This window comes from Pelophylax lessonae, assembly GCF_965119305.1.
Source record: "Pelophylax lessonae genome assembly, chromosome: 10".
NCBI lineage: Eukaryota > Metazoa > Chordata > Amphibia > Anura > Ranidae > Pelophylax > Pelophylax lessonae.
The window spans coordinates 41309747-41334154 of NC_138777.1; the positions used below are offsets into that span (position 1 = coordinate 41309747).

Below are 24408 nucleotides of genomic sequence, written 5' to 3' on the forward strand. Positions count from 1 at the left end.
ATCTCTAGACCTAAACCCTATTGAGCATCTGTGGGACATCCTCAAACGGAAGGTGGAGGAGAACAAGGTTTCTAACATCCACCAGCTCTGTGATGTTGTCATGGAAAAGTGGAAGAGGACTCCAGTGGCAACCTATGAAGCTCTGGTGAACTCCATCCCCAAGAGGGTTAAGGCAGTGGTGGAAAATAATGGTGGCCACACAACATTGACACTTTGGGCTCAATTTGGACATTTTAGCTTAGGGGTGTATTCACTTTTGTTGCCAGCGGTTTAGACATTAATGGCTGTGTGTTGAGTTATTTTGAGGGGAGAGCAAATTTACACTGTTATACAAGCTGTACACTCACTACTTTACATTGTAGCAAAGTGTCATTTCTTCAGTGTTGTCACATGAAAAGATATAATAAAATATTTACAAAAATGTGAGGGGTGTACTCACTTTTGTGACATACGGTATGTTCTGCAGTATTTGGCCAAAGTCAATCCCCATGGCAGCCCATGTAAAAATGAAGCATTGGCCAAAAAAAATTTGTGTGGCTCCTAGAAGTCCTCTAGTATTAGTTTGCCAAGTATGGTGCCCTCAACCCCCATGGTTTGTGTACCGCACGGGCAGTGCCATGGAGCAGGGACTGCTGGGTACCATGTTAATCTCCATATTCTTAGCTATCCAATGTTTCTGCGGAGCAGGGCTCACTGGTACCTATGTTCCACAGTATTCGTGCAAATTTGACCCCATGCCAGTCCTCGTGAAAATTAGGCAGCGGCCACAAAAAAAATCTGTCCGGCCCCTGGGGGTCAGCTAGTATCACTGTACCAAGTTTGGTGCCCATAACCCCTGTGAATCGGGTACCACAGGGCCCTAAATTTATAGTAGAGTGGCTTGCTATGTTAATCTATGGCTCGGTCACAGGTGGGAATTTGAGGGGCCGAAAGAGTCCAGGCTCACACAGCTTGAGCCCCTGGACATGTTTGCGGTCCAAGCTGTGGCCCCTCAAAATTCCCTACTGCGTCATATATTATCATGTCATTATATATTCCAATCCCCTCCCAGCACAACCCCCCCCCCTCCCCCCGAATCCGCTGCCAGCACAACTTCTCTCCAATCCCCTCCCAGTACAAATCCCCCCCCCCCCCCCCACACTCTCTTCACAGCACCAAGTCACATTGTCAGATTGTGTCTCCTGCAATTGTCTGTGATTATTAGCTTTTCTATTCAAATGTATTGCTATCATCATACTATTATTGTATATATTACTTTTTATACTAACTTTTAGCTATTTTCAGGTACACCAACATAAGTCAGCATCAGAATGCCACGACATTCACGACACCGATCCCGTGGAAGGCGATCACGTCAGGAGGGCGGAGAGTCTCCAGTCGCCCACAGGACGAGAGGCCAACTTCGGAGGAGACGGGAGGACGCAGCCAACAGCCGGAGCCGTTCTCCCAGAGACCGCAGGGAGTCTGAGAACCACCCAGCGCCACAGATGCCACCGGCCGTGGAGCAGCCGATCTGTTCCATCTGCCTAAGTGAGTATATAACAGAGGACACCAGAACAATTCAATGTTCTCATAGATTCCACTCTGCTTGTATTTACAGATGGCTTTTACAAGCTCCTACTTGTCCACTGTGCCGGGCAATTATTCCTGCTGAAGTCCGTGTGACCTTTACTTTCATCATGGCGTTTGATGAAAATGGAGACCGCCATATGGTTTTCATGTAAGTATAAAATAACACTTTTCTCCTCAGATGCCTGGAAAACAACATGGACTAATGTAGACCAATATTTATATTTTAGCTTTTTTCTGCTTATAGTAGAAAATGCTTGGAAAAAAAAAATATATATACTGTATGTGTATGTGTATATATATATATATATATATATATACTCTAGACTTTTACCGAAGAAAGGAGTCCATTGATCCTGATGATGGCACCGCCTCTCAGGTGAACACTCCAGACATTTACCGCAGAAAGGAGTCCTTTCATACTGATGATGGCACCGCCTCTCAGGTGAGCACTCCAGACATTTATCGCAGAAAGGAGTCCTTTCATACTGATGATGGCACCGCCTCTCAGGTGAACACTCCAGACATTTATCGCAGAAAGGAGTCCTTTCATCCTGATGATGGCACCGCCTCTCAGGTGAGCACTCCAGACATTTATCGCAGAAAGGAGTCCTTTCATACTGATGATGGCACCGCCTCTCAGGTGAACACTCCAGACATTTATCGCAGAAAGGAGTCCTTTCATACTGATGATGGCACCGCCTTTCAGGTGAACACTCCAGACATTTACCGCAGAAAGGAGTCCTTTCATACTGATGATGGCACCGCCTTTCAGGTGAACACTCCAGACATTTATCGCAGAAAGGAGTCCTTTCATACTGATGATGGCACCGCCTCTCAGGTGAACACTCCAGACATTTACCTCAGAAAGGAGTCCTTTCATACTGATGATGGCACCGCCTCTCAGGTGAACACTCCAGACATTTACTGCAGAAAGGAGTCCTTTCATCCTGATGATGGCACCGCCTCTCAGGTGAACACTCCAGACATTTATCGCAGAAAGGAGTCCCTTCATACTGATGATGGCACCGCCTCTCAGGTGAACACTCCAGGCTTATGCCACAGAAAGATTTGTAGGACATAACATTTTATCCTTGAGGCACCAGCGACTCTCATGAAATTGTCTCTGTATGTTTCTGCCTCCTTCTGTCATCCTCCATTACCTCCCAAACCTCTTTTTTAGCCCTCAACCGAAAACCTATTTCAGGAAGTTAGATCAGAAAATAAATAAAATGAATAGGTATATGGAGGAGTCTGAGATCAGTAAAAATACTTATTTGGGTAAAGAACACATACCTGAATTAGATATATATTTTTTAAACTAGATTTAAGTGTCACTTACACATCTTACAAATAAAGGAGCGGAATTTGCCAGCTATAGGAGGAGGCTGGATTTTTTATTTTTTTTTACACTAAACAATAGCCTAGAGTCCACTGCCCACCGCCCATAGCCTACAGTCCACTGCCCACAGCCTACAGTCCACAGCCCACCGCCCATAGCCTACAGTCCACTGCCCATAGCCTGCAGTCCATGGCCCGCTGCCCATAGCCTACAGCCCACCGCCCACCGCCCATACCCTACACATACCTGAATTAGATATATATTTTTTAAACTAGATTTAAGTGTCACTTCAACATCTTACAAAAATAGGAGCGGAATTGGCCAGCTATAGGGGAGGAGGAGGCTGGATTTTTTTTACACTAAACCATATCCTTTTTTTTGTAAACAACCAAAACACATCCACGAGGTAATGACCCTGTTATCTGTTTTTCAATAAATCACGTTGGTACATGTTAGTTGCAGTTATGTGCACTGCTCCATATACAGTACACTGCAAAGCCCATAGCCTACAGTCCACCGCCTACAGTCCACAGCCCACAACCCATAGCCTGTAGTCCACGGCCCACTGCCGACAGCCTACAGTCCACAGCCCACAACCCATAGCCTGCAGTCCACGGCCCACCGCCGATAGCCTACAGTCCACCCCCTCAACAGGAAGTCAGATCACAAAAAACATATGGAGATTTGGAGGAGTCTGAGATCAGTAAAAATCGTTTTTTGGAGCCCGCAGCCCAAAACCCACAGCCCGCAGCCCAAAACCCACAGCCCAAAACCTGCAGCCTAAAACCCACAGCCTGCAGACCACAGCACAAAAACCAAACTCCACAGCCTGCAGCCCAAAACCCACAGTATATTTTTTAAACTAGATTTAAGTGCCACTTCAACATCTTATGTTGAAAAAAAGGAGCATGATTGGCCCACAATAAAGGGAGGAGGATGCCGACTTTTTTAACACTAAATAATATCCTTCTTTTTCTTTTTTGTAAAAATCCATACACATCCAGTAGGTAATGACCCTGTTATCTGTTTTTCAATAAATAACTTTGATACACGTTAGTTGCAGTTATGTGCACTGCTCCATATACACTGCAGAGCCCATAGCCAAAGTCCACCGCCTACAGTCCACAGCCCACAACCCAAAGCCTACAGTCCACGTCCCACCGTCGACAGCCTACAGTCCACAGCCCACAACCCATAGCCTGCAGTCCAAGGCCCACCGCCGATAGCCTACAGTCCACCCCCTCAACAGGAAGTCAGATCACAAAAAACATATGGAGATTTGGAGGAGTCTGAGATCAGTAAAAATCGTTTTTTTGGAGCCCACAGCCCAAAACCCACAGCCCGCAGCCCAAAACCCACAGCCTGCACCTAAAACCCACAGCCCAAAACCCGCAGCCTAAAACCCACAGCCTGCAGACCACAGCACAAAAACCAAACTCCACAGCCTTCAGCCCAAAACCCACAGTATATTTTTTAAACTAGATTTAAGTGCCACTTCAACATCTTATGGTGAAAAAAAGGAGCATGATTGGCCCACAATAAAGGGAGGAGGATGCCGACTTTTTTAACACTAAATAATATCCTTCTTTTTCTTTTTTGTAAAAATCCATACACATCCACGAGGTAATGACCCTGTTATCTGTTTTTCAATAAATAACTTTGATACACGTGAGTTGCAGTTATGTGCACTGCTCCATATACACTGCAGAGCCCATAGCCAAAGTCCACCGCCTACAGTCCACAGCCCACAACCCAAAGCCTACAGTCCACGTCCCACCGTCGACAGCCTACAGTCCACAGCCCACAACCCATAGCCTGCAGTCCAAGGCCCACCGCCGATAGCCTACAGTCCACCCCCTCAACAGGAAGTCAGATCACAAAAAACATATGGAGATTTGGAGGAGTCTGAGATCAGTAAAAATCGTTTTTTTGGAGCCCACAGCCCGCAGCCCAAAACCCGCAGCCCAAAACCCACAGCCTGCAGACCACAGCCCAAAACCCGCAGCCCAAAAGCCACACTCCACAGCCTGCAGCCCAAAACCCACAGTATATTTTTTAAACTAGATTTAAGTGCCACTTCAACATCTTATGTTGAAAAAAAGGAGCATGATTGGCCCACAATAAGGGGAGGAGGATGCCGATTTTTTTAACACTAAACAATATCCTTCTTTTTTTTTGTAAAAATCCATACACATCCAGTAGGTAATGACCCTGTTACCTATTTTTTAATAACTAATTTCTTACTTGTTTTTCTGCTTCCTTGTTCTGTGACATCCTCCAGGAGATCCCACGCCTCTCCTTTTCCCCTCCACTTCTTCTTTGGAAGGAGCAGTGCACGTTAGTTACAGTTATGTTCACTGCTCCATGTACACTGCAAAGCCCATAGCCTAGAGTCCACTGCCCACCGCCCATAGCCTAGAGTCCACTGCCCACCGCCCATAGCCTAGAGTCCACTGCCCACCGCCCATAGCCTAGAGTCCACTGCCCACCGCCCATAGCCTAGAGTCCACTGCCCACAGCCTACAGTCCACGGCCCACCGCCAATAGCCTACAGTCCACTGCCCACAGCCTACAGTCCACGGCCCACCGCCCATAGTCTACAGTCCACTGCCCATAGGTTACAGTCCACAGCCCACCGCCCATACCCTACACATACCTGAATTAGATATATACTTTTTAAACTAGATTTAAGTGTCACTTCAACATCTTACAAAAAAAAGGAGCGGAATTGGCCAGCTATAGGGGAGGAGGAGGCTGGATTTTTTTTTTTTTTTACACTAAACAATATCCATTTTTTTTTTTTTGTAAAAAACCAAAACACATCCACGAGGTAATGACCCTGTTATCTGTTTTTCAATAAATCACGTTGGTACACGTTAGTTGCAGTTATGTGCACTGCTCCATATACACTGCAAAGCCCATAGCCTACAGTCCACCGCCTACAGTCCACAGCCCACAACCCATAGCCTACAGTCCACGGCCCACTGCCAACAGCCTACAGTCCACAGCCCACAACCCATAGCCTACAGTCCACCGCCTACAGTCCACGGCCCACTGCCAACAGCCTACAGTCCACAGCCCACAACCCATAGCCTGCAGTCCACGGCCCACCGCCGATAGCCTACAGTCCACCCCCTAAACAGGAAGTCAGATCACAAAAAACATATGGAGATTTGGAGGAGTCTGAGATCAGTAAAAATCGTTTTTTTGGAACCCGCAGCCCAAAACCCGCAGCCCAAAAGCCACACTCCACAGCCTGCAGCCCAAAACCCACAGTATATTTTTTAATTTAGATTTAAGTGTCACTTCAACATCTTATGTTGAAAAAAAGGAGCATGATTGGCCGACAATAAGGGGAGGAGGATGGCAACTTTTTTAACACTAAACAATATCCTTCTTTTTTTTTTTTTGTAAAAATCCATACACATCCAGTAGGTAATGACCCTGTTACCTATTTTTCATTAACTCATTTCTTACTTTGTTTTTCTGCTTCCTTGTTCTGTAACATCCTCCATGAGATCCCACACCTCTCCTTTTCCCCTTCACTTCTTCTTTGGAACGAGCAGTGCACGTTAGTTGCAGTTATGTTCACTGCTCCATGTACACTGCAAAGCCCATAGCCTAGAGTCCACTGCCCACCGCCCATAGCCTACAGTCCACTGCCCACCGCCCACAGCCTACAGTCCACTGCCCACCGCCCATAGCCTACAGTCCACTGCCCATAGCCTGCAGTCCATGGCCCACTGCCCATAGCCTACAGTCCACAGCCCACCGCCCATACCCTACAGTCCTACCCCCACAGCAGGAAGTCGGAACACAAAAAAAATATTGAGATTTGGAGGAGTCTGAGATCTGTGAAAATCACTTTTTTGGAGCCCGCAGCCCAAAAACCCGCAGACTACAGCCCATACCCACAGCTCGCAGCCCAAAATTTGCAGCCCAAAACCCACAGACCACAGCCCAAAACCCAGAGCCTGCAGCCCAAAACCTGCAGCCCAAAGCCCGCAGACCACTACCCAAACCCACAGCTCGCAGCCAAAAACCCATTTCAGGAAGTTAGATCAGAAAAAAGATAAAATAGATATGTGGAGGAGTCTGAGATCAGTAAAAAGTATTTTAATAGGTAAAGAACACTGTCTCCCTCTAATATTGTAAAGTGCTGCGTAAATTGCTGGCGCTCTAGAAATCCTTAATAATAATAAAGAACACATACCTGAACTAAATATATATATTTTAACCGGTTCCGGGCCGCCCGCCGCAGATATACTGCGGCAGGCAGTAGGGCTACGTCGGTTGCGAGCATGGCTTGGGGGCATGCGGGAGCGCGCCCTCCGATTCCGCGATGGTCTGATTCGGTACAGAACCCATCAGTCATCAAGTCAATGTTTTTTGGCCTGGTCCTAGCGATCGGTTCTGACCAATGGCAGACTGTCCTGTGCCTGTGTTTTGTAAACACAGGCACAGGAAATGCTGCTCTCTCCCCTCGTGGAGATCTTTTCGGTTCCAGCTTGAGAGGAGAGAGCATCTAACTGTGAGTACACCAATCACTACACATACACCACCTCAGATAGGCACATTTAACCCCCTGATCACCCCCAGTTAACTCTTCCACTCCCTGTCATAGTGCACACTATATACAGCGTATAGCTGTTTTGCTGATTACTGTAATAGTGTACCTTGTGACTTCATTTAGGTTTAGCGACCGTTAGTTTCTGTCCCAAATAGGTTTAGGGTACCCGCCATCCACCCCAATAAAGATTTAACCCCCTGATCAGCCCCAGTTAACCCCTTCATGCCCTGTCACAGTGTCACTTTTATAGTGTACCAATCTTTTTTCCGATCACTATATTAGTGTCACAGGGGATATTAGTTAGCGTTAACGCTAGTTAGCGTCAATCTAGGACAGCGTCAGATCCCCGCCGCATATTTAGAAATATAATTTAACCCTTTGATTGCCAGTGACACACACATACACACACTATACACCTCCATTACAATTACAGTGTCTGAATGGCCCAATATCTTTGATCTGATCAGAAATGTACTAGGGTCCCCAATAGTTTAGGGTTCCCAAAACGCAGCGTTAGCAGGATCGGCCACGACACCTGCCAGCACCTGTGTTTAGCCCCTCCGCCCAGCCCACCCCACCCCACCCAAGCAAGTGCAGTAATCAATAGATTACTGTCACTTCCGAAACACAAAACCGCAGCGTTAGCAGAGTCAGGCCTGATCTCTGCTAGCGCTAGCAGTTTTTTAATTTTTTCGTAGCGATTCAAACAGTCCTCGACAACCAGGTGCTTTTTTACCTGTTAGCCACACTACGTACCTGTAAATTGATTGTCCCTCCTGTCCTGGCCAACCTGGTCTCTGCTTAGGGGAATTTCCATCGCTACCACACACTAGTGGAGTGTTAGCATAGGGTACAGCATGGTACAGTCTAGGGCACACTTACACAGGGTCTCGAAAGATGTTCAATGGCGATCGCATTTTGAGAGACCCTCCTAACCTGGAAAGTTTTAAAATTACAGAAAAAAAAGTGTAAAAAAAAATTACAAAAAATAAAATAAAAAAGCCAAAAATAGTTGTGGTTTTATTGAGTTAATTTTCTGTTCTTACTCTGCTCTTCTACTTCTACTCTTTCTACTTTTACTGTACTTTATTGTTACTGTTTTTCATTGTTAACCATTTTTTACTTTTCAGATACCAACATTCCATGCTATTATAATGTAATGTTTTATTTTTACTGTTTTATTGTTAATTATTGTTTGCCTTGCAGGTAAGCCCATCAGCTGCCACACTGATTTATATATTCTGACAGCAACAGCGTGTGCGCTCAGCATATATAGAAATCTACGATGGCAGCGCTGTAGGAGGTGATTTCACCACCGCAGTTAGAAAAATAGGCAATACATGGCTTTCATCATGTATGCCCATCATTAGAAGTGGGTGGATGTTGGGCGGTCTAATGATGGGTATACCACTTATTTTCTGGCAGAGATTTCTTCATCCACATCAATCGATGTGGATGGAGGAATATGTTAGGTTCTCTTTTTTCGTTCAGCCCACAGGCTGCATGAAAAAAAAAAAAAACCTACGATATATGCCGAACAAGGACCAGCAATGTACTGGTACGTCGCTGGACTTTGAGTGGTTATACCAGGATGATGCCTGCAGATTTAGGCATCATCTTGGTATTGTTTTTTACAGCCAGCGGTCGGCTTACATGTAAAAGCAATCCTAGCGGATAATTAGCTGCTAGACTGCTTTTACAAGCAGTGGGAGAGGATACCCACCCCCCTCCCCCCCTCCTACCGCCTTCTGCAGTTTTGCTCGGGCTCTCCTGTTCCACCGGGTAACCCAAGAGTGCAGCCGGTTGTTCCATTATCTGACCATAGAGCTGATTGGAGACTAGAATGGCTCCAATCATCTCTATGGCCTAAGATACCGGAAGCTACGAGCATTTCATAACTTGGGTTTCCCCTGATATAAACAGCGCCATTGGGAAATTGGGAAAGCATCTTATCACACCAATCTTGGTGTGGTCAGATGCTTTAAGAGCAGAGGAGAGATCTAGAGTCTAATAGACCCCAAGAGTACCTGTTACTACAGTTTGCTGTCATAGGTGATATTTAAATTCACTGTGATAATAATAAAAATGAAAAAAAAAAAAAAAAATTAAAGGGAAGGTGTCAAAATTACATAAAAAAGCAAAATAAATAATAAAAAAAAAATTCAAGCATCCTTGTCCCCCCGTGCTTGCGCGCAAAGGCGCACGTAAGCGTCGGTGTAGTGTCATATGTAAACAGCAATTGCAGCATGTGAGGTATCGCCGCGAACGCCAGGCCGAGGACAGTAATTCTTGCAGTAGACCTCCTCTAAAAGTCTTACAGGTTTCCACTTTAGACGTACAAAGGCTTTTAAAAATGTACGTAGTTTGTTGCCGCTGCACGGGCGTGCGCAATTTTAAAGCATGTCATGTTTGGTATCTAAGATCATCTTTTACATTTTACCAAACAATTAGGAAATATATTGTGTATTTGTGCATTAAATTTAAAAAAAAGTGGTTTTTTTTTTTTTTTTTTTCAAAAATTGCGTTTGGAAAATCTGTGCGCATTTGGTTCTGTAGGGTCTCTGCTATGAAAAAAATATATAATGTTTGGGGGTTCAAAGTGATAAAGTATAAGGACATTTTTATTCACTATTTTTCTATTATAATATTGCACCTTATATGGAATATTATAATAGAAAAATTATTATAAGTGACTAAAAATGTCCTTGTAGCACATATAGTGGGTCTTTCTATGCTCCCTATTATTATGGAGTGAAGCCTCATTTTATTAGTGAAATTGCACTATTATAATTTTTCACATCCTTTGCATATCTCTGGCTGATGTTTTCATTCACTTATTTTTCTACTATAATATTGCACCTTATAAGGAATATTAACTATTTTATCCGGATAAGCACATATTTCTTAGGCTTTTGCCTCTGCATTGATTCTTTGTTTAATTTTGGTTTGTGGTTAGTGAAAGGCACTTTTTGTAAGCTGCCATTAGGATTTATTGTTATATTATACAGTATATAGCAGCATAATTAAAAAAAAAGCAATTAAGGCCCCTTTTACACTTGCAGACCGTTCAGATCCGCCTGTTAGTTTTTCAGGTGGATCTGAACGGATGCCCCATGCATCTCTATTGGGCATCGGATGTCAGCGGAGACATGTCCGCTGACATCCGATCCGATCCTCTCCGTCAAATCCGGACGGATGGAAACCCTATTTCCCATCTGTCTGGCAGATCGGATGGGATCGGGTGAGAATGGACAGGCGGTCCGTTCTCAGCCGATTCCCCCATAGAGAACAGCGGGGACCTGACAGCTCTGTCTCGGAGACAGAGCTGCCATGCGCCTGCTCAGCGGGGGATCGATCCCCCACTGAGAAAAAGGGAGTCCGCTGACGGAGCTGCAAGTGTGAAAGGGGCCTAAGGTATCAATGTACTGGGAGCATTATGTGCCCTGCAATGGTTACTTTTTAATGATTTTATTTCCAAACTTGCTCAAGGATCATTCCAAAGCCTATGGAAATGGGGATTAGGGTGGCTGTTCAGGTTGATAGCTAAAATGTGTTTGCAAGAGTCAGCAAAAAAAAAATGTCAGCATTTGGAATAACAGAAGTGAAATATAGTGCCCTCATTGGTGTTCCCAGGAGGAATGGTGCCCCATCATTGGTGTTCCCGGGAGGAATGGTGCCCCATCATTGGTGTTCCCGGGAGGAATGGTGCCCCGTCATTGGTGTTCCTGGGAGGAATAGTGCCCCGTCATTGGTATCAATGGGAGAAATAGTGCCCTGCCATTGGTGTTCCCGGGAGGAATGGTGCCCCGTCATTGGTGTTGTCGGGGGGGAACAGTGCCCCATCATTGGTGTTCCCGGGAGGAATGGTGCACCATCATTGAAGTTGCCGGGGGGGAAAGAAATTGCATATTGAGTTTTCTTTAATGATTTTATCCGATTAATCAAAACAATAATCGGCCAACTAATCGATTATGAAAATAATCGTTAGTTGCAGCCCTAAAAAAAATATTTTTTATGTAAACAAAAAGTCACAGAAAAGGCTTGGTCTTCAAGTGGTTAGAAGAGTGGGTGATGTGTGGCTAAGGTTGAGCAGAAAAAACCAGGACAGTTCAAACATCCCCCAAATGACCCCTTTTTGGAATGTAGACACCCAAAGGTATTTCCTGAGAAGCATGTTGAGTCCATGGAGTATTTTATATTTTGACAATTTTTTTTTTTTCTTTTTCTTTTTTTTACACAAAGTTGGCACTAAATGATATATTGCTCACACGTGCCATGGGTATATGTGAAATGACACCCCAAAATACATTCTGCTTCTTCTCCTGAGTACAGGAATACCACAAGTGTGAGACTTTTTGGGAGCCTAACTGTGTATGGAACCCCGAAAACCAATCACCACCTTCGGTTTTTCTAATGGTGTAAATTGCTTATTTTACTTCCTCACTACCTATCAGTTTCAGGGGCTCTGAAATTTCAAGATAGCACAACCCCCCCCCCCAAATGACCCCATTTTGCAAAGTAAACATTCCAACCTCTTTCCTGAGAGGCAAGTTTCTGGGAAATTATTATTATTATTTTTTTTACACAAAGTTGTCATGAAATGATATATTGCTCACACATGCCATGAATATATTTGAAATGAAATCCCAAAATACATTCTACTGCTTCTTCCGAGTACAGAGATGCCACATGTGTGAGACTTTTTGGCAGTCTAGCCGTGTACAGGACCCCGAAAACCAATCACCATGTTCAGGCTTTCTAAGGCCACAAATTGTTGATTTCACTCCTCACTACCGATCACAGTTTTGGAGGCCATGAAATTCCAAGATAGCACAACCCCCCCCCCCCCCAAATGACCCATCTTCGAAAAGTAGACACCCTGAGGTATTTGCTAAGATGCATGGGGAGTATTTTTGCAGCTCTCATTTATTTTGGAAAATGAAGAAAAGAAGAAAAATAAAATTATTTTTTTTTTCTCTTTTTTCAATTTTCACAAATTTGTGACAAAAAGTGAGATCTGCAAAACACTCAACATGCCTCTCAGCAAATAGCTTGGGGTGTGTACTTTCCGAAAAGGCGTAATTTGGGGTGGGGGGGGGGGGGGTTGTGCTGTCTTGGCATTTCATGGCGTCCGAAACTGTGATAGGTAGTGTGGAATAAACAATTTACGCCCTTGGAAAGCCTGAAGGCGGTGATTGGTTTTCGGGGTCCTGTACTCGGCTAGACTGCCAAAAAGTCTCACACATGAGGTACTCCCATACTGAGGAGAAGCAGCAAAATTTATTTTGGGGTGTCATTTCACATATACCCATGGCATGTGTGAGCAATATATCATTTAGTGACAACTTTTTGTAAAAAAAAATTAAGATTTTCTCAAGGGGAAACGCGTCGGATAAGAGAGGCCGCGCTGTCACATCTTTGCAGTCCGCACTGCAGGTGGCCGCGAATACCATTATCGGAAGAAATTGATCATTGGGCTTATGTAAGTGTTCTACTTTATGTACATTGAACTTTATTTGGGGTAATACACGATTGGTCTTCCTCCATTTTTGTATGAGTCTTTGCCTTGCATGGAAGAAGGTTTACATGCAGCAGCCCTACATGGTGATAGAACCCCGGGATACCGTGCACGTGGGAAACAGTCTTTCAGCCTTATAATCCATCCCTGCTGGTCTGTGGCCATCCATACTCTGGATAGAGTTTTAATTGGCTGACTTTTCCTTTCCATCTGGTAAGAGACCATTTTATCCATCTGCAAGAGGTGTCCTAGTGTGTGCCATAGTTACACCATAGCTTGGGTCGTGGTAATTGGATCCATCTTTATGCGATTTACTGGTTAATTCTGGTAAGGAGCCATTTCACCGCACACTTTGAGGACACACTGCACTACAAAGAGCCCTTTCTATACCACTGCATTTCCAGATTAGGAATATCATCACCTTATGTGGACTCACTTGTTTTATTTTTTAATTCATTTAATTTGTGGACTATTTATATTTATTGCATCACTTCATCACAGTGCACAGTTGGTGTTTTATACAGTATTTGGGTTTGTTTGTAGATTCTTTTTGTGGATAATTTTTTATCTATTGTATCACTTCATCATTTTGCACCGGTGGTGTTGTACACTGCATTTTGATTATCATTGCACAGGCAATGCTCTTACTTACTGTGAGGACCATGGAGAATGAATGTAGCCACCCTCTAACAGGAAGTGACATCACAGGGAAAACAAAAGGAATTTGGAGAATAGTAGGCTGAGACCAACAGAAAGGACTTTTTTTTTGAGTTAAAGTGATTGTAAACGATCACCAAGTAAGACAACCCATTCAGTTGAAAATAAAAAAGAAAGGCAAAACATTTTTGTGTAGATATATAAAAACATTATAAATACTTTTTTCCCCTTTTTTATAAGTGATCACATTCTCTCTGTTCTCAGCTTCATATGAGCTGGGGGAGGAGAAGAAGCAGCACACTAGGCTTCCCAGTGAATGGCTATGCAGATGAGGGCGTGTCAGGACAACAGTACACTGAGTTCACAGCACAGCTAGGGAACTGACCACGCTGTGCTTTTCTGCTTGGTGTGTACAGTTTATAATAGGAAAACAAAGGGACTGGCAGGAACACCGGGGATTTCACATAAAGGAAGCAATAGAAAAAGAAGAGGAGACTTTTTCATACAAGTACATGGTACAGCAGCCACATATCAGAAATATAAAGTGTTGGGGTAACAAACGCTTTAAGAACACATACCTGAACAGAACATTTCTTTTTTTAAATCAGAGTTTAGTGCCGCTTTAACATTTTACAAGAAAGGCGCGTGATTGGCCAGCTATAAGCAGGAAGAGGAAGGCGGAATTTTTATTTTGATCATTAGGGGTCTGTTCACACCGCCCACACATCAAACTGGAGCGGTTTAGTGTGCAGGTGCTGTCCGTTCCAGTCGCAGTGAGCCAGCCCTAGGAGGCGGAGTGATGTACATTTTACTGCACAACTTTATGTGAAGCGCACAAAGTGACACATCATTCATGTCACCGTAGAGCAGTGCAGTGCGATGAGCTTCTGTACAGTGACATGCAGTGCCTTCCTGTGCGCTACCATACAACGCAGCATGTCTGCATTTTACTGCAACTCCAACAACTGTGTGACTGGCGTTCTTCCAGTGCAGAGAAATGCCAGTCACCGTACTATGTGTGAACCGCCACTTACAGCTTCTTCACACCATATCCATTTACTGCACAACAACACACATGCATGGTGTGAACAGGGCACATAGAAAACAATTGTTTCCTATGGGTCCTACTCATACTCAGGGCTGGGACAAGGTCATTTGGTGCCCAGGGCGAAGATGGCAAACTGCGCCCCCCCATCCCCAATCCCGTCCCCGTCCCGGGTGTAATATAACAGTCAATGTCGTTTCAAAACAAGAATATATTTAAAACAATACAAATTCAATAGAAAACATTTAAAAATCTAAATTTTTTAACATCTTGGGCTAATTTGTTTTCTGCTACATATTTTTGGTTGGTTTGCGCAAAAGTTATCGCGTCTACTAACTACGGGAAAGATTTATGTAATTTTTATTGTTTTTTTCTTTTTTTTTTTTTTTCACTAGTAATGGCGGCAATCTGTCATTTTTTGCGGGACTGCGACATTGCAGCGGACAGATTGGACACCTGACTGACATTTTTGACACCTTTGGGGGGACCAGTGACATTACTACAGTAATCAGTGCTATAAATATGCACTGTCACTGTACTAATGACACTGGCAGGGAAGGGGTTAACACTGTGGGTGATCAAGGGGTGTGTTTTTAACTGTATGGGGGCGTGAAATGATCACAGAGACCTGTGATCCTATATAGAAGGATCAGAGGCGCTCTGTGATCATTCCAGGGAGAAGAACGGTCAGCTGTGTTTACAATAGCTGACCGTTGTTCTCTCTCAGTGGGGAGCGATCGCGGGTGTCAGGCGGCAATTGGAGTCGCCTGCCCTGTGCATCGGAGTCCCTGCTGATGTTACAGCTCAGGGCACCCTGTCCCTTCAACCCCCCCCTGTACCGGCTCTGCTCATACTATATATGTGTGGAGGTGTGCAGCAAAATGCAGCTCGATGGACATGATGTGAATAAGCCCTTCTTTAGTATTCCAGCACCGGACGGTGCTCATGTGACACCCCTTCAGTATAATGTAAGGACTGCTCACTGCCACTGCTGGAAGAATGAAGATATGCAACTTTCTTAAGTGCGGAAACAGGAAAATGTGCGGAAATAACACTGCTTTGTGATTTTTATTATAGGATCTTGTTGGTTTTTTCATTTCAGGAAATGATAAAAATCTATATCTTTATAACTCTTGTCAGTGGATTTATTTGTCTTATTACCAAAATAAAACTATTTAAAGTGATACTAAAGACTCAGTTTTTTCATTTAAAAATACCAATAACATGTTATACTTACCTGCTCTGTGTAGTTGGTTTTGCACAGAGCAGCCCAGATCCTCCTTTTTCTTGGGTCCCCTGGCCTCTCCCTCTCTCCTGCCGAGTGCCCCCACAGTGAGCAGCTTGCTATGGGGACACCCGAGCCGCTGCTCTGTGTGTCCATTCAGATTAGACTTTAGGGGGCTTTAACCATTTCCAGACCCTAGGATATACCTGCATGTCCTCGGGCTGCAGCCATGATCCTGGTATAATTTTATGGTGCCGCCAATGCTCTATGATGTAAAAATGATCTGAGTGACTCTACAGCCACCTGAACACCTTTTTCCCTCCTGCCGCCATTCCTGGGCTCTCCTGGTTTGAAGTTCGCACAGACTTTGAAGATAACATTATTCCCTTTGATGGGATTTCTAGTTCATATGCCTGAGGCGGGACTGGCTATGCTCATGTGTGTATAGAACATGATACATGGTTGAAGCCCCCGTTCTAGAAGTTCTCTGTAAATGGCACTGCGGTTCTGTCTTGGTCCTATAGTGCAGGGGTCCCCAACCCCGGGGCCTGGACCTGTGATGGTCCACAGCCTGTTGATGACCGGGCTGCACAGCAGGAGATGAGTAGTGACTGCGACAGACCCGTGCAGACCGCGGTCGCCGCTCATCTCCTTTTGTGTGACCATGCCTGCATATCCTCTCCCAGCATCTCCGCCCACCCGGCCGATGATGTCATTCAATCAGCAGGGCAGGGGGCAGGAGGAGCTGCAGAGCAGAATGGAGAGTTTCTCCCGCCCCCTGCCCTGCTGATAGGATGACATCGTTGGGTGGGTGGGTGAGCCAGGAGAGGACACCTGGAGTAATCACAGCCTCTGCCCTGCCAAAGGTAGGAGTCCTGTGCAGGGTTGCTAGTGGCACTGTAATAAAAGGGGGACTCTAATCATTACAGTGTCCCCTTTACATTATAGTGCCCCCTTTACATCACAGCCCCACTTTACATTACAGTGCCCCCTTTACATCGCAGCCCCACTTTACATTACAGTGCCCCCTTTACATCACAGCCCCACTTTACATTACAGTGCCCCCTTTACATCGCAGCCCCACTTTACATTACAGTGCCCCCTTTACAGAGTAGTCCCAGTTACATTAATGTAAAGGGGCACTGTGACGTAAAGGGGACTGCACTGTGAAGGGGCACTGTAATGTAGAGGGAGGCTGTGATGTGAAAGTGAATGGATCTTTGGAAGGATCACCTGGTTTCTTCATTGACAGCATGTAATGCTTTGGGGATGAATTCTGATTATATATCTTAAAACGGGGAATAGAACATACGCCATTTGATCCTTCATATACTGGGGCCCGGCGCGTGTTATATACACCAACATTACTAGAAGGTTAGATATACACTCACCGGCCACTTTATTAGGTGCACCTGTTCAACTGCTTGGTAACACTAATTGCTAATCAGCCAAACACATTGCAGCAACTTAATGCATTTAGACATCTAGACGTGGTGAAGACAACTTGCTGAAATTTAAACCAAGCATCAGAATGGGGAATAAAGGGTATTTAAATGACTTTGAATGTGGCATGGTTGTTGGTGCCAGATCGTTAAAGCGAGAGTGAGAATTCTAGGGCAAGACCTCCTCTGTAACTTTAAACAGGTAACCTGTAAAAAAAATTTAAAGAGTCACCTATGGAGTTTTTTTAAGTACTGTCGTTTGGCGCCATTCCACGAGCGTGCGCAATTTTAAAGCATGACATGTTGGGTATCAATTTACTCAGGGTAACTTCATCTTTCCCAATATACACAAAAAATTGGGGTAATTATAGTATTTGTTTTTAACTCATTAAAGCGGAGTTCCACCCTCATTTTTAAGTTTACAGCATCAGTTACATGAAAACATCCTGAAAAAGAATTGGATAATAATTTTTTTTTTTTGTTTCTCTTACCTTTATTTTTAATGAAAATTAACTTACCTTCCTGACACTTCCTCCTTCTGCGGCCGCCGACGTCACTTCCTTCTTTGCATTGACTCCTGGGAGATGAGTGTCATCAATCCCAGGTGTCAATGCGCCTGCACCGGTGTCCCTCGTCACTTCCAGTTCAGGCGCGTCATTCCCTGCTGAATGAATGAGAACAGCTTCTGGGCATGCGCAGAACCAGCCGCGGGATGACGCGCTTGCCCCGGAAGTGACGAGGCATGGCATTCTGGGACTCCGACATCCAGGAAGAGGCACACTGCGGCTTCAGCTGCCCACACCGCAGATGGCAGCACTGGACAGGAAATTTACAAGGTAAGTATTTAATTTAGCAGGTAAGCTAAACAGGGGACAGATCAGAGGCTATTAAATGCCCTAGCCCTGACTGTTCTAGGGGTATTTTTTTCTAAAAAAAAAAGAATTTGGGTGGAACTATTTTTTTTTTTTTTAAATTACGTTTGAAAGACGGTGTGACAAATACAGTCCGACGTAAAACATTGCAATGAGCACCATTTTATTCTTTAGGGTCGTTTTTTTTTTTTTTTTTTTTTATAGCAAAAACATATTTTATATTCTATTTTCTAGCACAAAAAAAATTATTTTTACTTCTAAACAACAAATGTGAGAAAAAGGCCACCCAAAAGAGGAAGTTCCGCTTTAAGCATGCCTCTCCACCTCCTATGCCACATTTGGCATGCAACTTTTTTTGGGGGGGAGCGGGTACCTAGTTTTGACATGTACCCACTTCCAAGCTGTCTCAGCCGGGCGCCCACAGTTGTAATGCTAGCGCTGGGATGGGGAGAGGGAAACAAGCGGTGGTTTGGGTGACCACATGGCTGGATCCTGGGACAGGTGAGATACACTTCTTGTAGCTGCTGACTTTTATAAACACAAAAAAGACTGGAACTCCGCTTTAACCACTTAAGCCCCGGAAGATTTTACCCCCTTCCTGACCAGGGGGTATTTTGCGATTCGGCACTGCGTGACTTTAACGGACAGTTGCGCGGTCGTGCGACGCTGTACCTAAACGAATTTGACGTCCTTTTTTTCCCACAAACAGAGCTTTCTTTTGGTGGTATTTGATCACCTGTGCGATTTTTTGATCACGCGCTATAAACAAAAAAAGAGCGTCAATTTTGCAAAAATAACAATATTTTTCACATTTTTTTATATGAAATTCCCCCAAAAAAAAAGTAAAAATCAAAATTTTTTTAAATTTTCGGCCAATTTGTTTTATGCTACATATGTTTGGTAAAAAAAAATCGCAAAAAGCGTATTTTGATTGGTTTGCGCAAAAGTTATCGCGTTTACTAACAAAGGGAAAGATTTTTGTCATTTTTGTTGTTTTTTTTTAACGCGTAATGGCGGCGATCTGCGATTTTTTTTGCGGTACTGCGACATTGGGGCGGACAGATCGGACCCTTGACTGACATTTGTGACACTTTTGGGGTTACCAGTGACATTTCTACAGTAATCAGTGCTATACATATGCACTGTTACTGTAAAAATACACTGGTTGTGAAGGGGTTAACTTTATTTGGGAGGGAGGGGCTGTGTGTATCCCTAGGGGCGTGCTTTCTACTGTGATTGGCTGTGGCTTGAGCTGTAAGGACACTGATCAACGGATCTACATACTAGATCCGTTTGATCAGTGTCTTTACAGCGAGGAGAATGACAGGTGGCTTGTTTACACAAGCTGCCTGACATTCTCCCTCTCCCCCGCCGATCGCCGAGTGACCGGCGGACATCGGGTCCGCTGGTCACACGCGCGGGGGGGGTCCGTGACCACGCGGGAGCGCGCCTCCGGGGCGCGCGCTCGCTCCCTAGACCCTCACAAGCTAGTGACGTAGCCCTACGTCACTTTGCCTGTGAGGGGCTGACTGCCGACGTAGATCGGCGTTAGGCAGTCGGCAAGTGGTTAAGTGGCTAATAGACTAAGCACTCATTTCTACTATTAGGGTGCAACAATAGTACATTGGCTGTAAACTTTTTCACCACCTCTATTTGGCCACTAGATGGCACACAGGCTGCCATAGATTGCCCCAAGAATAAATACAACACAGTTGACAATCATCAATCATATCAGGTAATCATGTTTTCAGCAAATCTAAAGGCTGCCTTACACGGCTCCACAAAGCCATGTGGACTGGCTTTTGTCTTTTATCCATGGAGCTGGGTGAAAACAAAAGGAATCCATGTGTGTATGACCTTCTTAATGGTACTCACACTAAATGTAAATATCTCAGGGGGAATTCATACATTCAGCGCTCTGCCTGCTCTACGTTGCCAGCTGGCTAGGGGGCAGTATGGTGCATGATTCAGCGTACTGCACCGTCCCTTTTTTGTTTTGTACCAGCTTTATTTAAAGTGTACAAAACATACACTTCATTCACTGCAATATTGGGCAAGGCACTGTGCTGCCCAGTGCACTCCGATAAAATACAGCATGTCTGCATTTTAGTGCAGCACTAGGCTGTGTTGCAGTGTTAATGGGACACAGGAAAAAATTGTTTCCTGTGTGTCCCTGCAGTGACAGATGTTTTACCATGCGGTAAAACATCTGTCACACCACATAGTGTGAATTGGCCCTCAGTCTGGCTAAGTTACATGACAGAGTAAGAGAAATTTAAGCAAAGACAATGGTGCACCATCACAAATGTATAGCATTTAATTTTTTGATTTTTATTAAATCTCTTAAAAATCACATTACAGTTTAATTATCAACATACGAACACAACCAGGAGTACGCATGTATAAATAACAAATAAAACCAAAACTTGAATTGCAGTATATCTTCTCTGATAGATTCGGCTTCCTCCTCTTATTTTTGTTTTACTAGAATGAAAACATAAAAAGAGATTCAGAGTATTGATCAAATGTTAAATAAAAGCAAGAAGGCGTTCCAGATATGAACAGGTATTTATAGCTCAATAGAGGATCCCACTGGGTTTACCTAGACTAGGAGCTGTAACCTCTAATTTCACCTATAGCTCCTTCTGCTAACATCTAGTATTGTGCTACAGCTGTAAGGCACAAATGATGCCTACAGAATAAATAAATTAAAGCATATCGAAATCCAGAAACACAATTATATATTGTAGCGTCCTAGTCCTTAGACGTGGTGGCTTCATTGGTTTTCTTTTTTAGGATTTTTTTTCACCTTGTGATCCTGCCAGTAACATACTTCCTGTCCTTGCATGACAACCTTCAATCGCCATATTGTAAATATGGAGGAGCAATGTTGTTACCTAATGCCGGGACAATAGAAACCTTCCCTTCTCCATCGCATAGAGCAGCCTTCTCAACCTTTTTAATCAAGAGGAAACCTTGAAATAAATTTGCAGACACCCTTACAGACAGAATAAAACATTGCTGATGTCATGCCAAAATGGCTTTGGCTTCAGAACGATGCAGGAACCATCAAAAGGGAGGCCAATCACCCACAGCTCAATGAACCCCTAACAACGTATAGAGCAGGGGTCTCCAAACTCCTTCAGACTTTAGGGGGGCCGGGCTGTGACCAGTGGGAGTAGAAAATGCACCAGTAAGAGTAAATAATACCCTTTAATTGGTTTTACTAGGAGGAATAATGCCCTATTGTTGGTATTAGTGGGAAAAAATAGTGCACTATTGTTGGTATTAGTGGGAGGAATAGTGCACTATTGTTCATATCAGTGGTAGGAATCGTGCCCTATTGTTGGTATCAGTGGGAGGAATAGCACACCATAATTGCTGTCTGTGGGAGAAATTGAACCCCATCATTGGTGTGTGTGTGGGAGGAAAAGTACCCCATCATTGGTGGGAGGAATGGTGCCCCATCACTGGTGTGAGTGGGAGGAATGGTGCCCAATCATTGGTGTCAGTTTTGGATGGAATAGGGATCCATGGGCCAGATAGAAACAAAGGGCCGCAGTTTGGAGACCACTGTAATAGAGGTACCCAGGTTGAGAATGGCTGGCATAGAGGGTAGGGGGTTCTGAAGTCCATAGAGATAAATGAGAACGATGTAACTCAGGAGACTGCACACAGGCAGAGTCTAGAGCAGATTTTCTCAACTTTTTGAGGAACCTTTGAAATCAATTTTAGGTCTCAGGGAAAGCCTTGCTAAAACCAGTTTTTGAGGGTTAGTGATAAAAATGCCTCTTTCATTGGTGGTCAATGGAAGGAATGCTCCTTACAGAGGTGGTCCGAATGCCCCCCTTAAAGAAAGCAAAAAAGATCATTGATATCCTGCAGCTGGCTCTGCCAAGTCGCAGTGACCCTAGATCTATGGAGGCATCATCAAATGGAAGGTCAACCAACGTTCCAAAGCTCAAGGAACCTCTAGAAACTTCTGGAGATACCCATGGGTTCCATGGAACCCTATTTAAGAATGGCTGTTCTACAGGAAGTTATCAGCTGCCAAGATTTCTGGCAAAATCAACAGGAACTTTTTGCAAAAGGAATGGTTGGAATGGGTAATTTAACAGACCAAAAGGGAGCAAATAAGAGTCATTAATTGTTAGGGTTTGCACACACCTAAATCAGTCACACTTTGAGGTTGAATTACTAAAGGCAAGTAGGCTAAGTGCAACTTCCCTTGCAAAGTGAACAGCCTAAATGTCTTTTGTAAATCAACCCCTTTATGTTCTAATAGTATTCTATCTGCATACAGGGCCCCCAGTACTGCTTGTTGAAGCAGAATTTCTTGTCTTGACAGGAAGTGAGGGAAAATCTCCCCAAGGGGGACACTGAGAGCAATAAAAACCTAATAGTGGCACTAAATCTTCCACTCTTTCCAAAATAAAAAATAAAAAACGACTTTGGCTGGCCTTGACCTTTAATTATAATCTCTTCCTTTTACTAATAATGGATAAAATACCCCACATAAGACGTGTCTCCTATCTCATAAATCCTTTCTGATATACTTACCAAAGGCATATTTGGCGAAGAACCCTTTGAGCTGAATGGAGTCATCACTGTGAAACTGAATAACAAGGGTATTTTCTGTGGAGGTTAAGGTAGGTATGGTGCTTTTGCCGCAAAATTTTCCCATTAATGGGGAGGTGGTCTTTGGTCCATTGAAAACAAGCATGTAGTCATAAGTGCAGGTGCTCCTGTACTCCAGGTTGAAGTCGGTCACATTTAAAGAGATCTGTAATGGAATGAAAACATAAAATTCCTATACATCAGCCTTTCTTAATCTTTTTAACATGGAGGAATATCTTTCTGGTCTCAGGGAACCCCTACTATTATTTACTATATCTACAGCTCATGGTACATTAATGTGGTGGTCACTGAGAAGAGTGCTCCTGGCATTGGTGGTCAATGAGAAGAATGCTCCTTACATTGGTGGCCAGTAGAAAGAATTCTCCTTACATTGGTTGTCAGTGGGATGAATTCTTACATTGGTGGTCAGTGGGAAGAATACTTCTTATATTGGTGGTTAGTGGGAGGAATGCTTCTTACATTGGTGGTCAGTGGGATGAATTCTTACATTGGTGGTCAGTGGGATGAATTCTTACATTGGTGGTCAGTGGGAAGAATACTTCTTACATTGGTGGTTAGTGGGAAGATTTCTCCTTACATTGGTGGCCAGTAAGAGGAATGCTCCTTACATTGGTGGTCAATGGGAGGAATGCTTCTTACATTGGTGGCCCATGGGATGAATTCTCCTTACATTGGTGGCCAGTGGGAAGAATTCTCCTTACATTGGTGGTCAATGAGAAAAATATTCCTTATAGTGGTGGTCATTGGGAGGAAACTACCCTTTACAAATAGTTAAAATGATCATTGGTGTCAATGGTTACTCGTCTGGGAGACATAAGCTGTTTATTGTTCAATGAACCCCTAGAAACCTATGGAAGAACCTTATGGTTCTACAGAAACCTGGTTGAAAATGGCTACTCTATACTCTTTCCTTTGAAGGACATGATGGAACAGGATATCTTATGATCACATCATTTGTTCCCTGAATTCGCACCTGAACTGGACAAAAAAACGCACAGGACCCTTTTTGAAACGGCATAGCCGTTGCCCTGGACATGTGTAAACCGGCTCCATTGAGAGTCGGTCACAGTCACATGTCATGCGAATTTACTACGGTTTAAAACACATCCAGCTTGCATATATGTGAAGCCAGCTTTAATATTTAGGTTTGCACGTTTTCATTATTTTTGCAAAAACCGGATATATAAAATACGCATTTAAAACAAGGTGTCTCCATGCTACAGAAAGCCCCTCACCAGCTCCACACCAAATAAGACCAAAATAAAAAAGTACATTGCTAAGGTTTCTATACCCGCCATTTTGGGTACTCACTTGATAACCAATCGGGGCCGCCAATACCCAGGTACAGTCCATATAGGCAGGATAGTTAGAGGGGTAGTTGGGAGTAGAGAATGTTCCCATTGGGTTGCTCAGCACTGAGCCGCAGGTCACTAAAATAAGGAAAATAAAAATTGCTGAAATGTAATCCAATAAAACCAGAAGTATTAAACAAATCAGAGATGAGATAGAAAAAAATGAAGGATATATTGA

General features: G+C 43.9%; 1 protein-coding gene and 1 long non-coding RNA gene across 2 annotated transcripts in view; both read right to left on the reverse strand.

The window, feature by feature from the left end:
* LOC309565207 overlaps nt 1-24408 on the reverse strand; it is a 1884446-nt gene that overhangs the window by 423558 nt on the left and 1436480 nt on the right. The window lies entirely within an intron of this gene.
* The window catches only part of LOC309565507 (embryonic protein UVS.2-like), a gene marked incomplete at both ends in the record, with an annotated part of 59698 nt that continues 36595 nt past the window's right edge, over nt 1306-24408 (reverse strand). Inside the window, 4 exons of the mRNA XM_082270477.1 lie at nt 1306-1526; nt 1622-1771; nt 22801-23023; nt 24190-24308. Of these exons, the coding sequence (XP_082126603.1) occupies nt 1306-1526; nt 1622-1771; nt 22801-23023; nt 24190-24308 (713 nt within the window). The remainder of the gene's footprint in view (nt 1527-1621; nt 1772-22800; nt 23024-24189; nt 24309-24408) is intronic.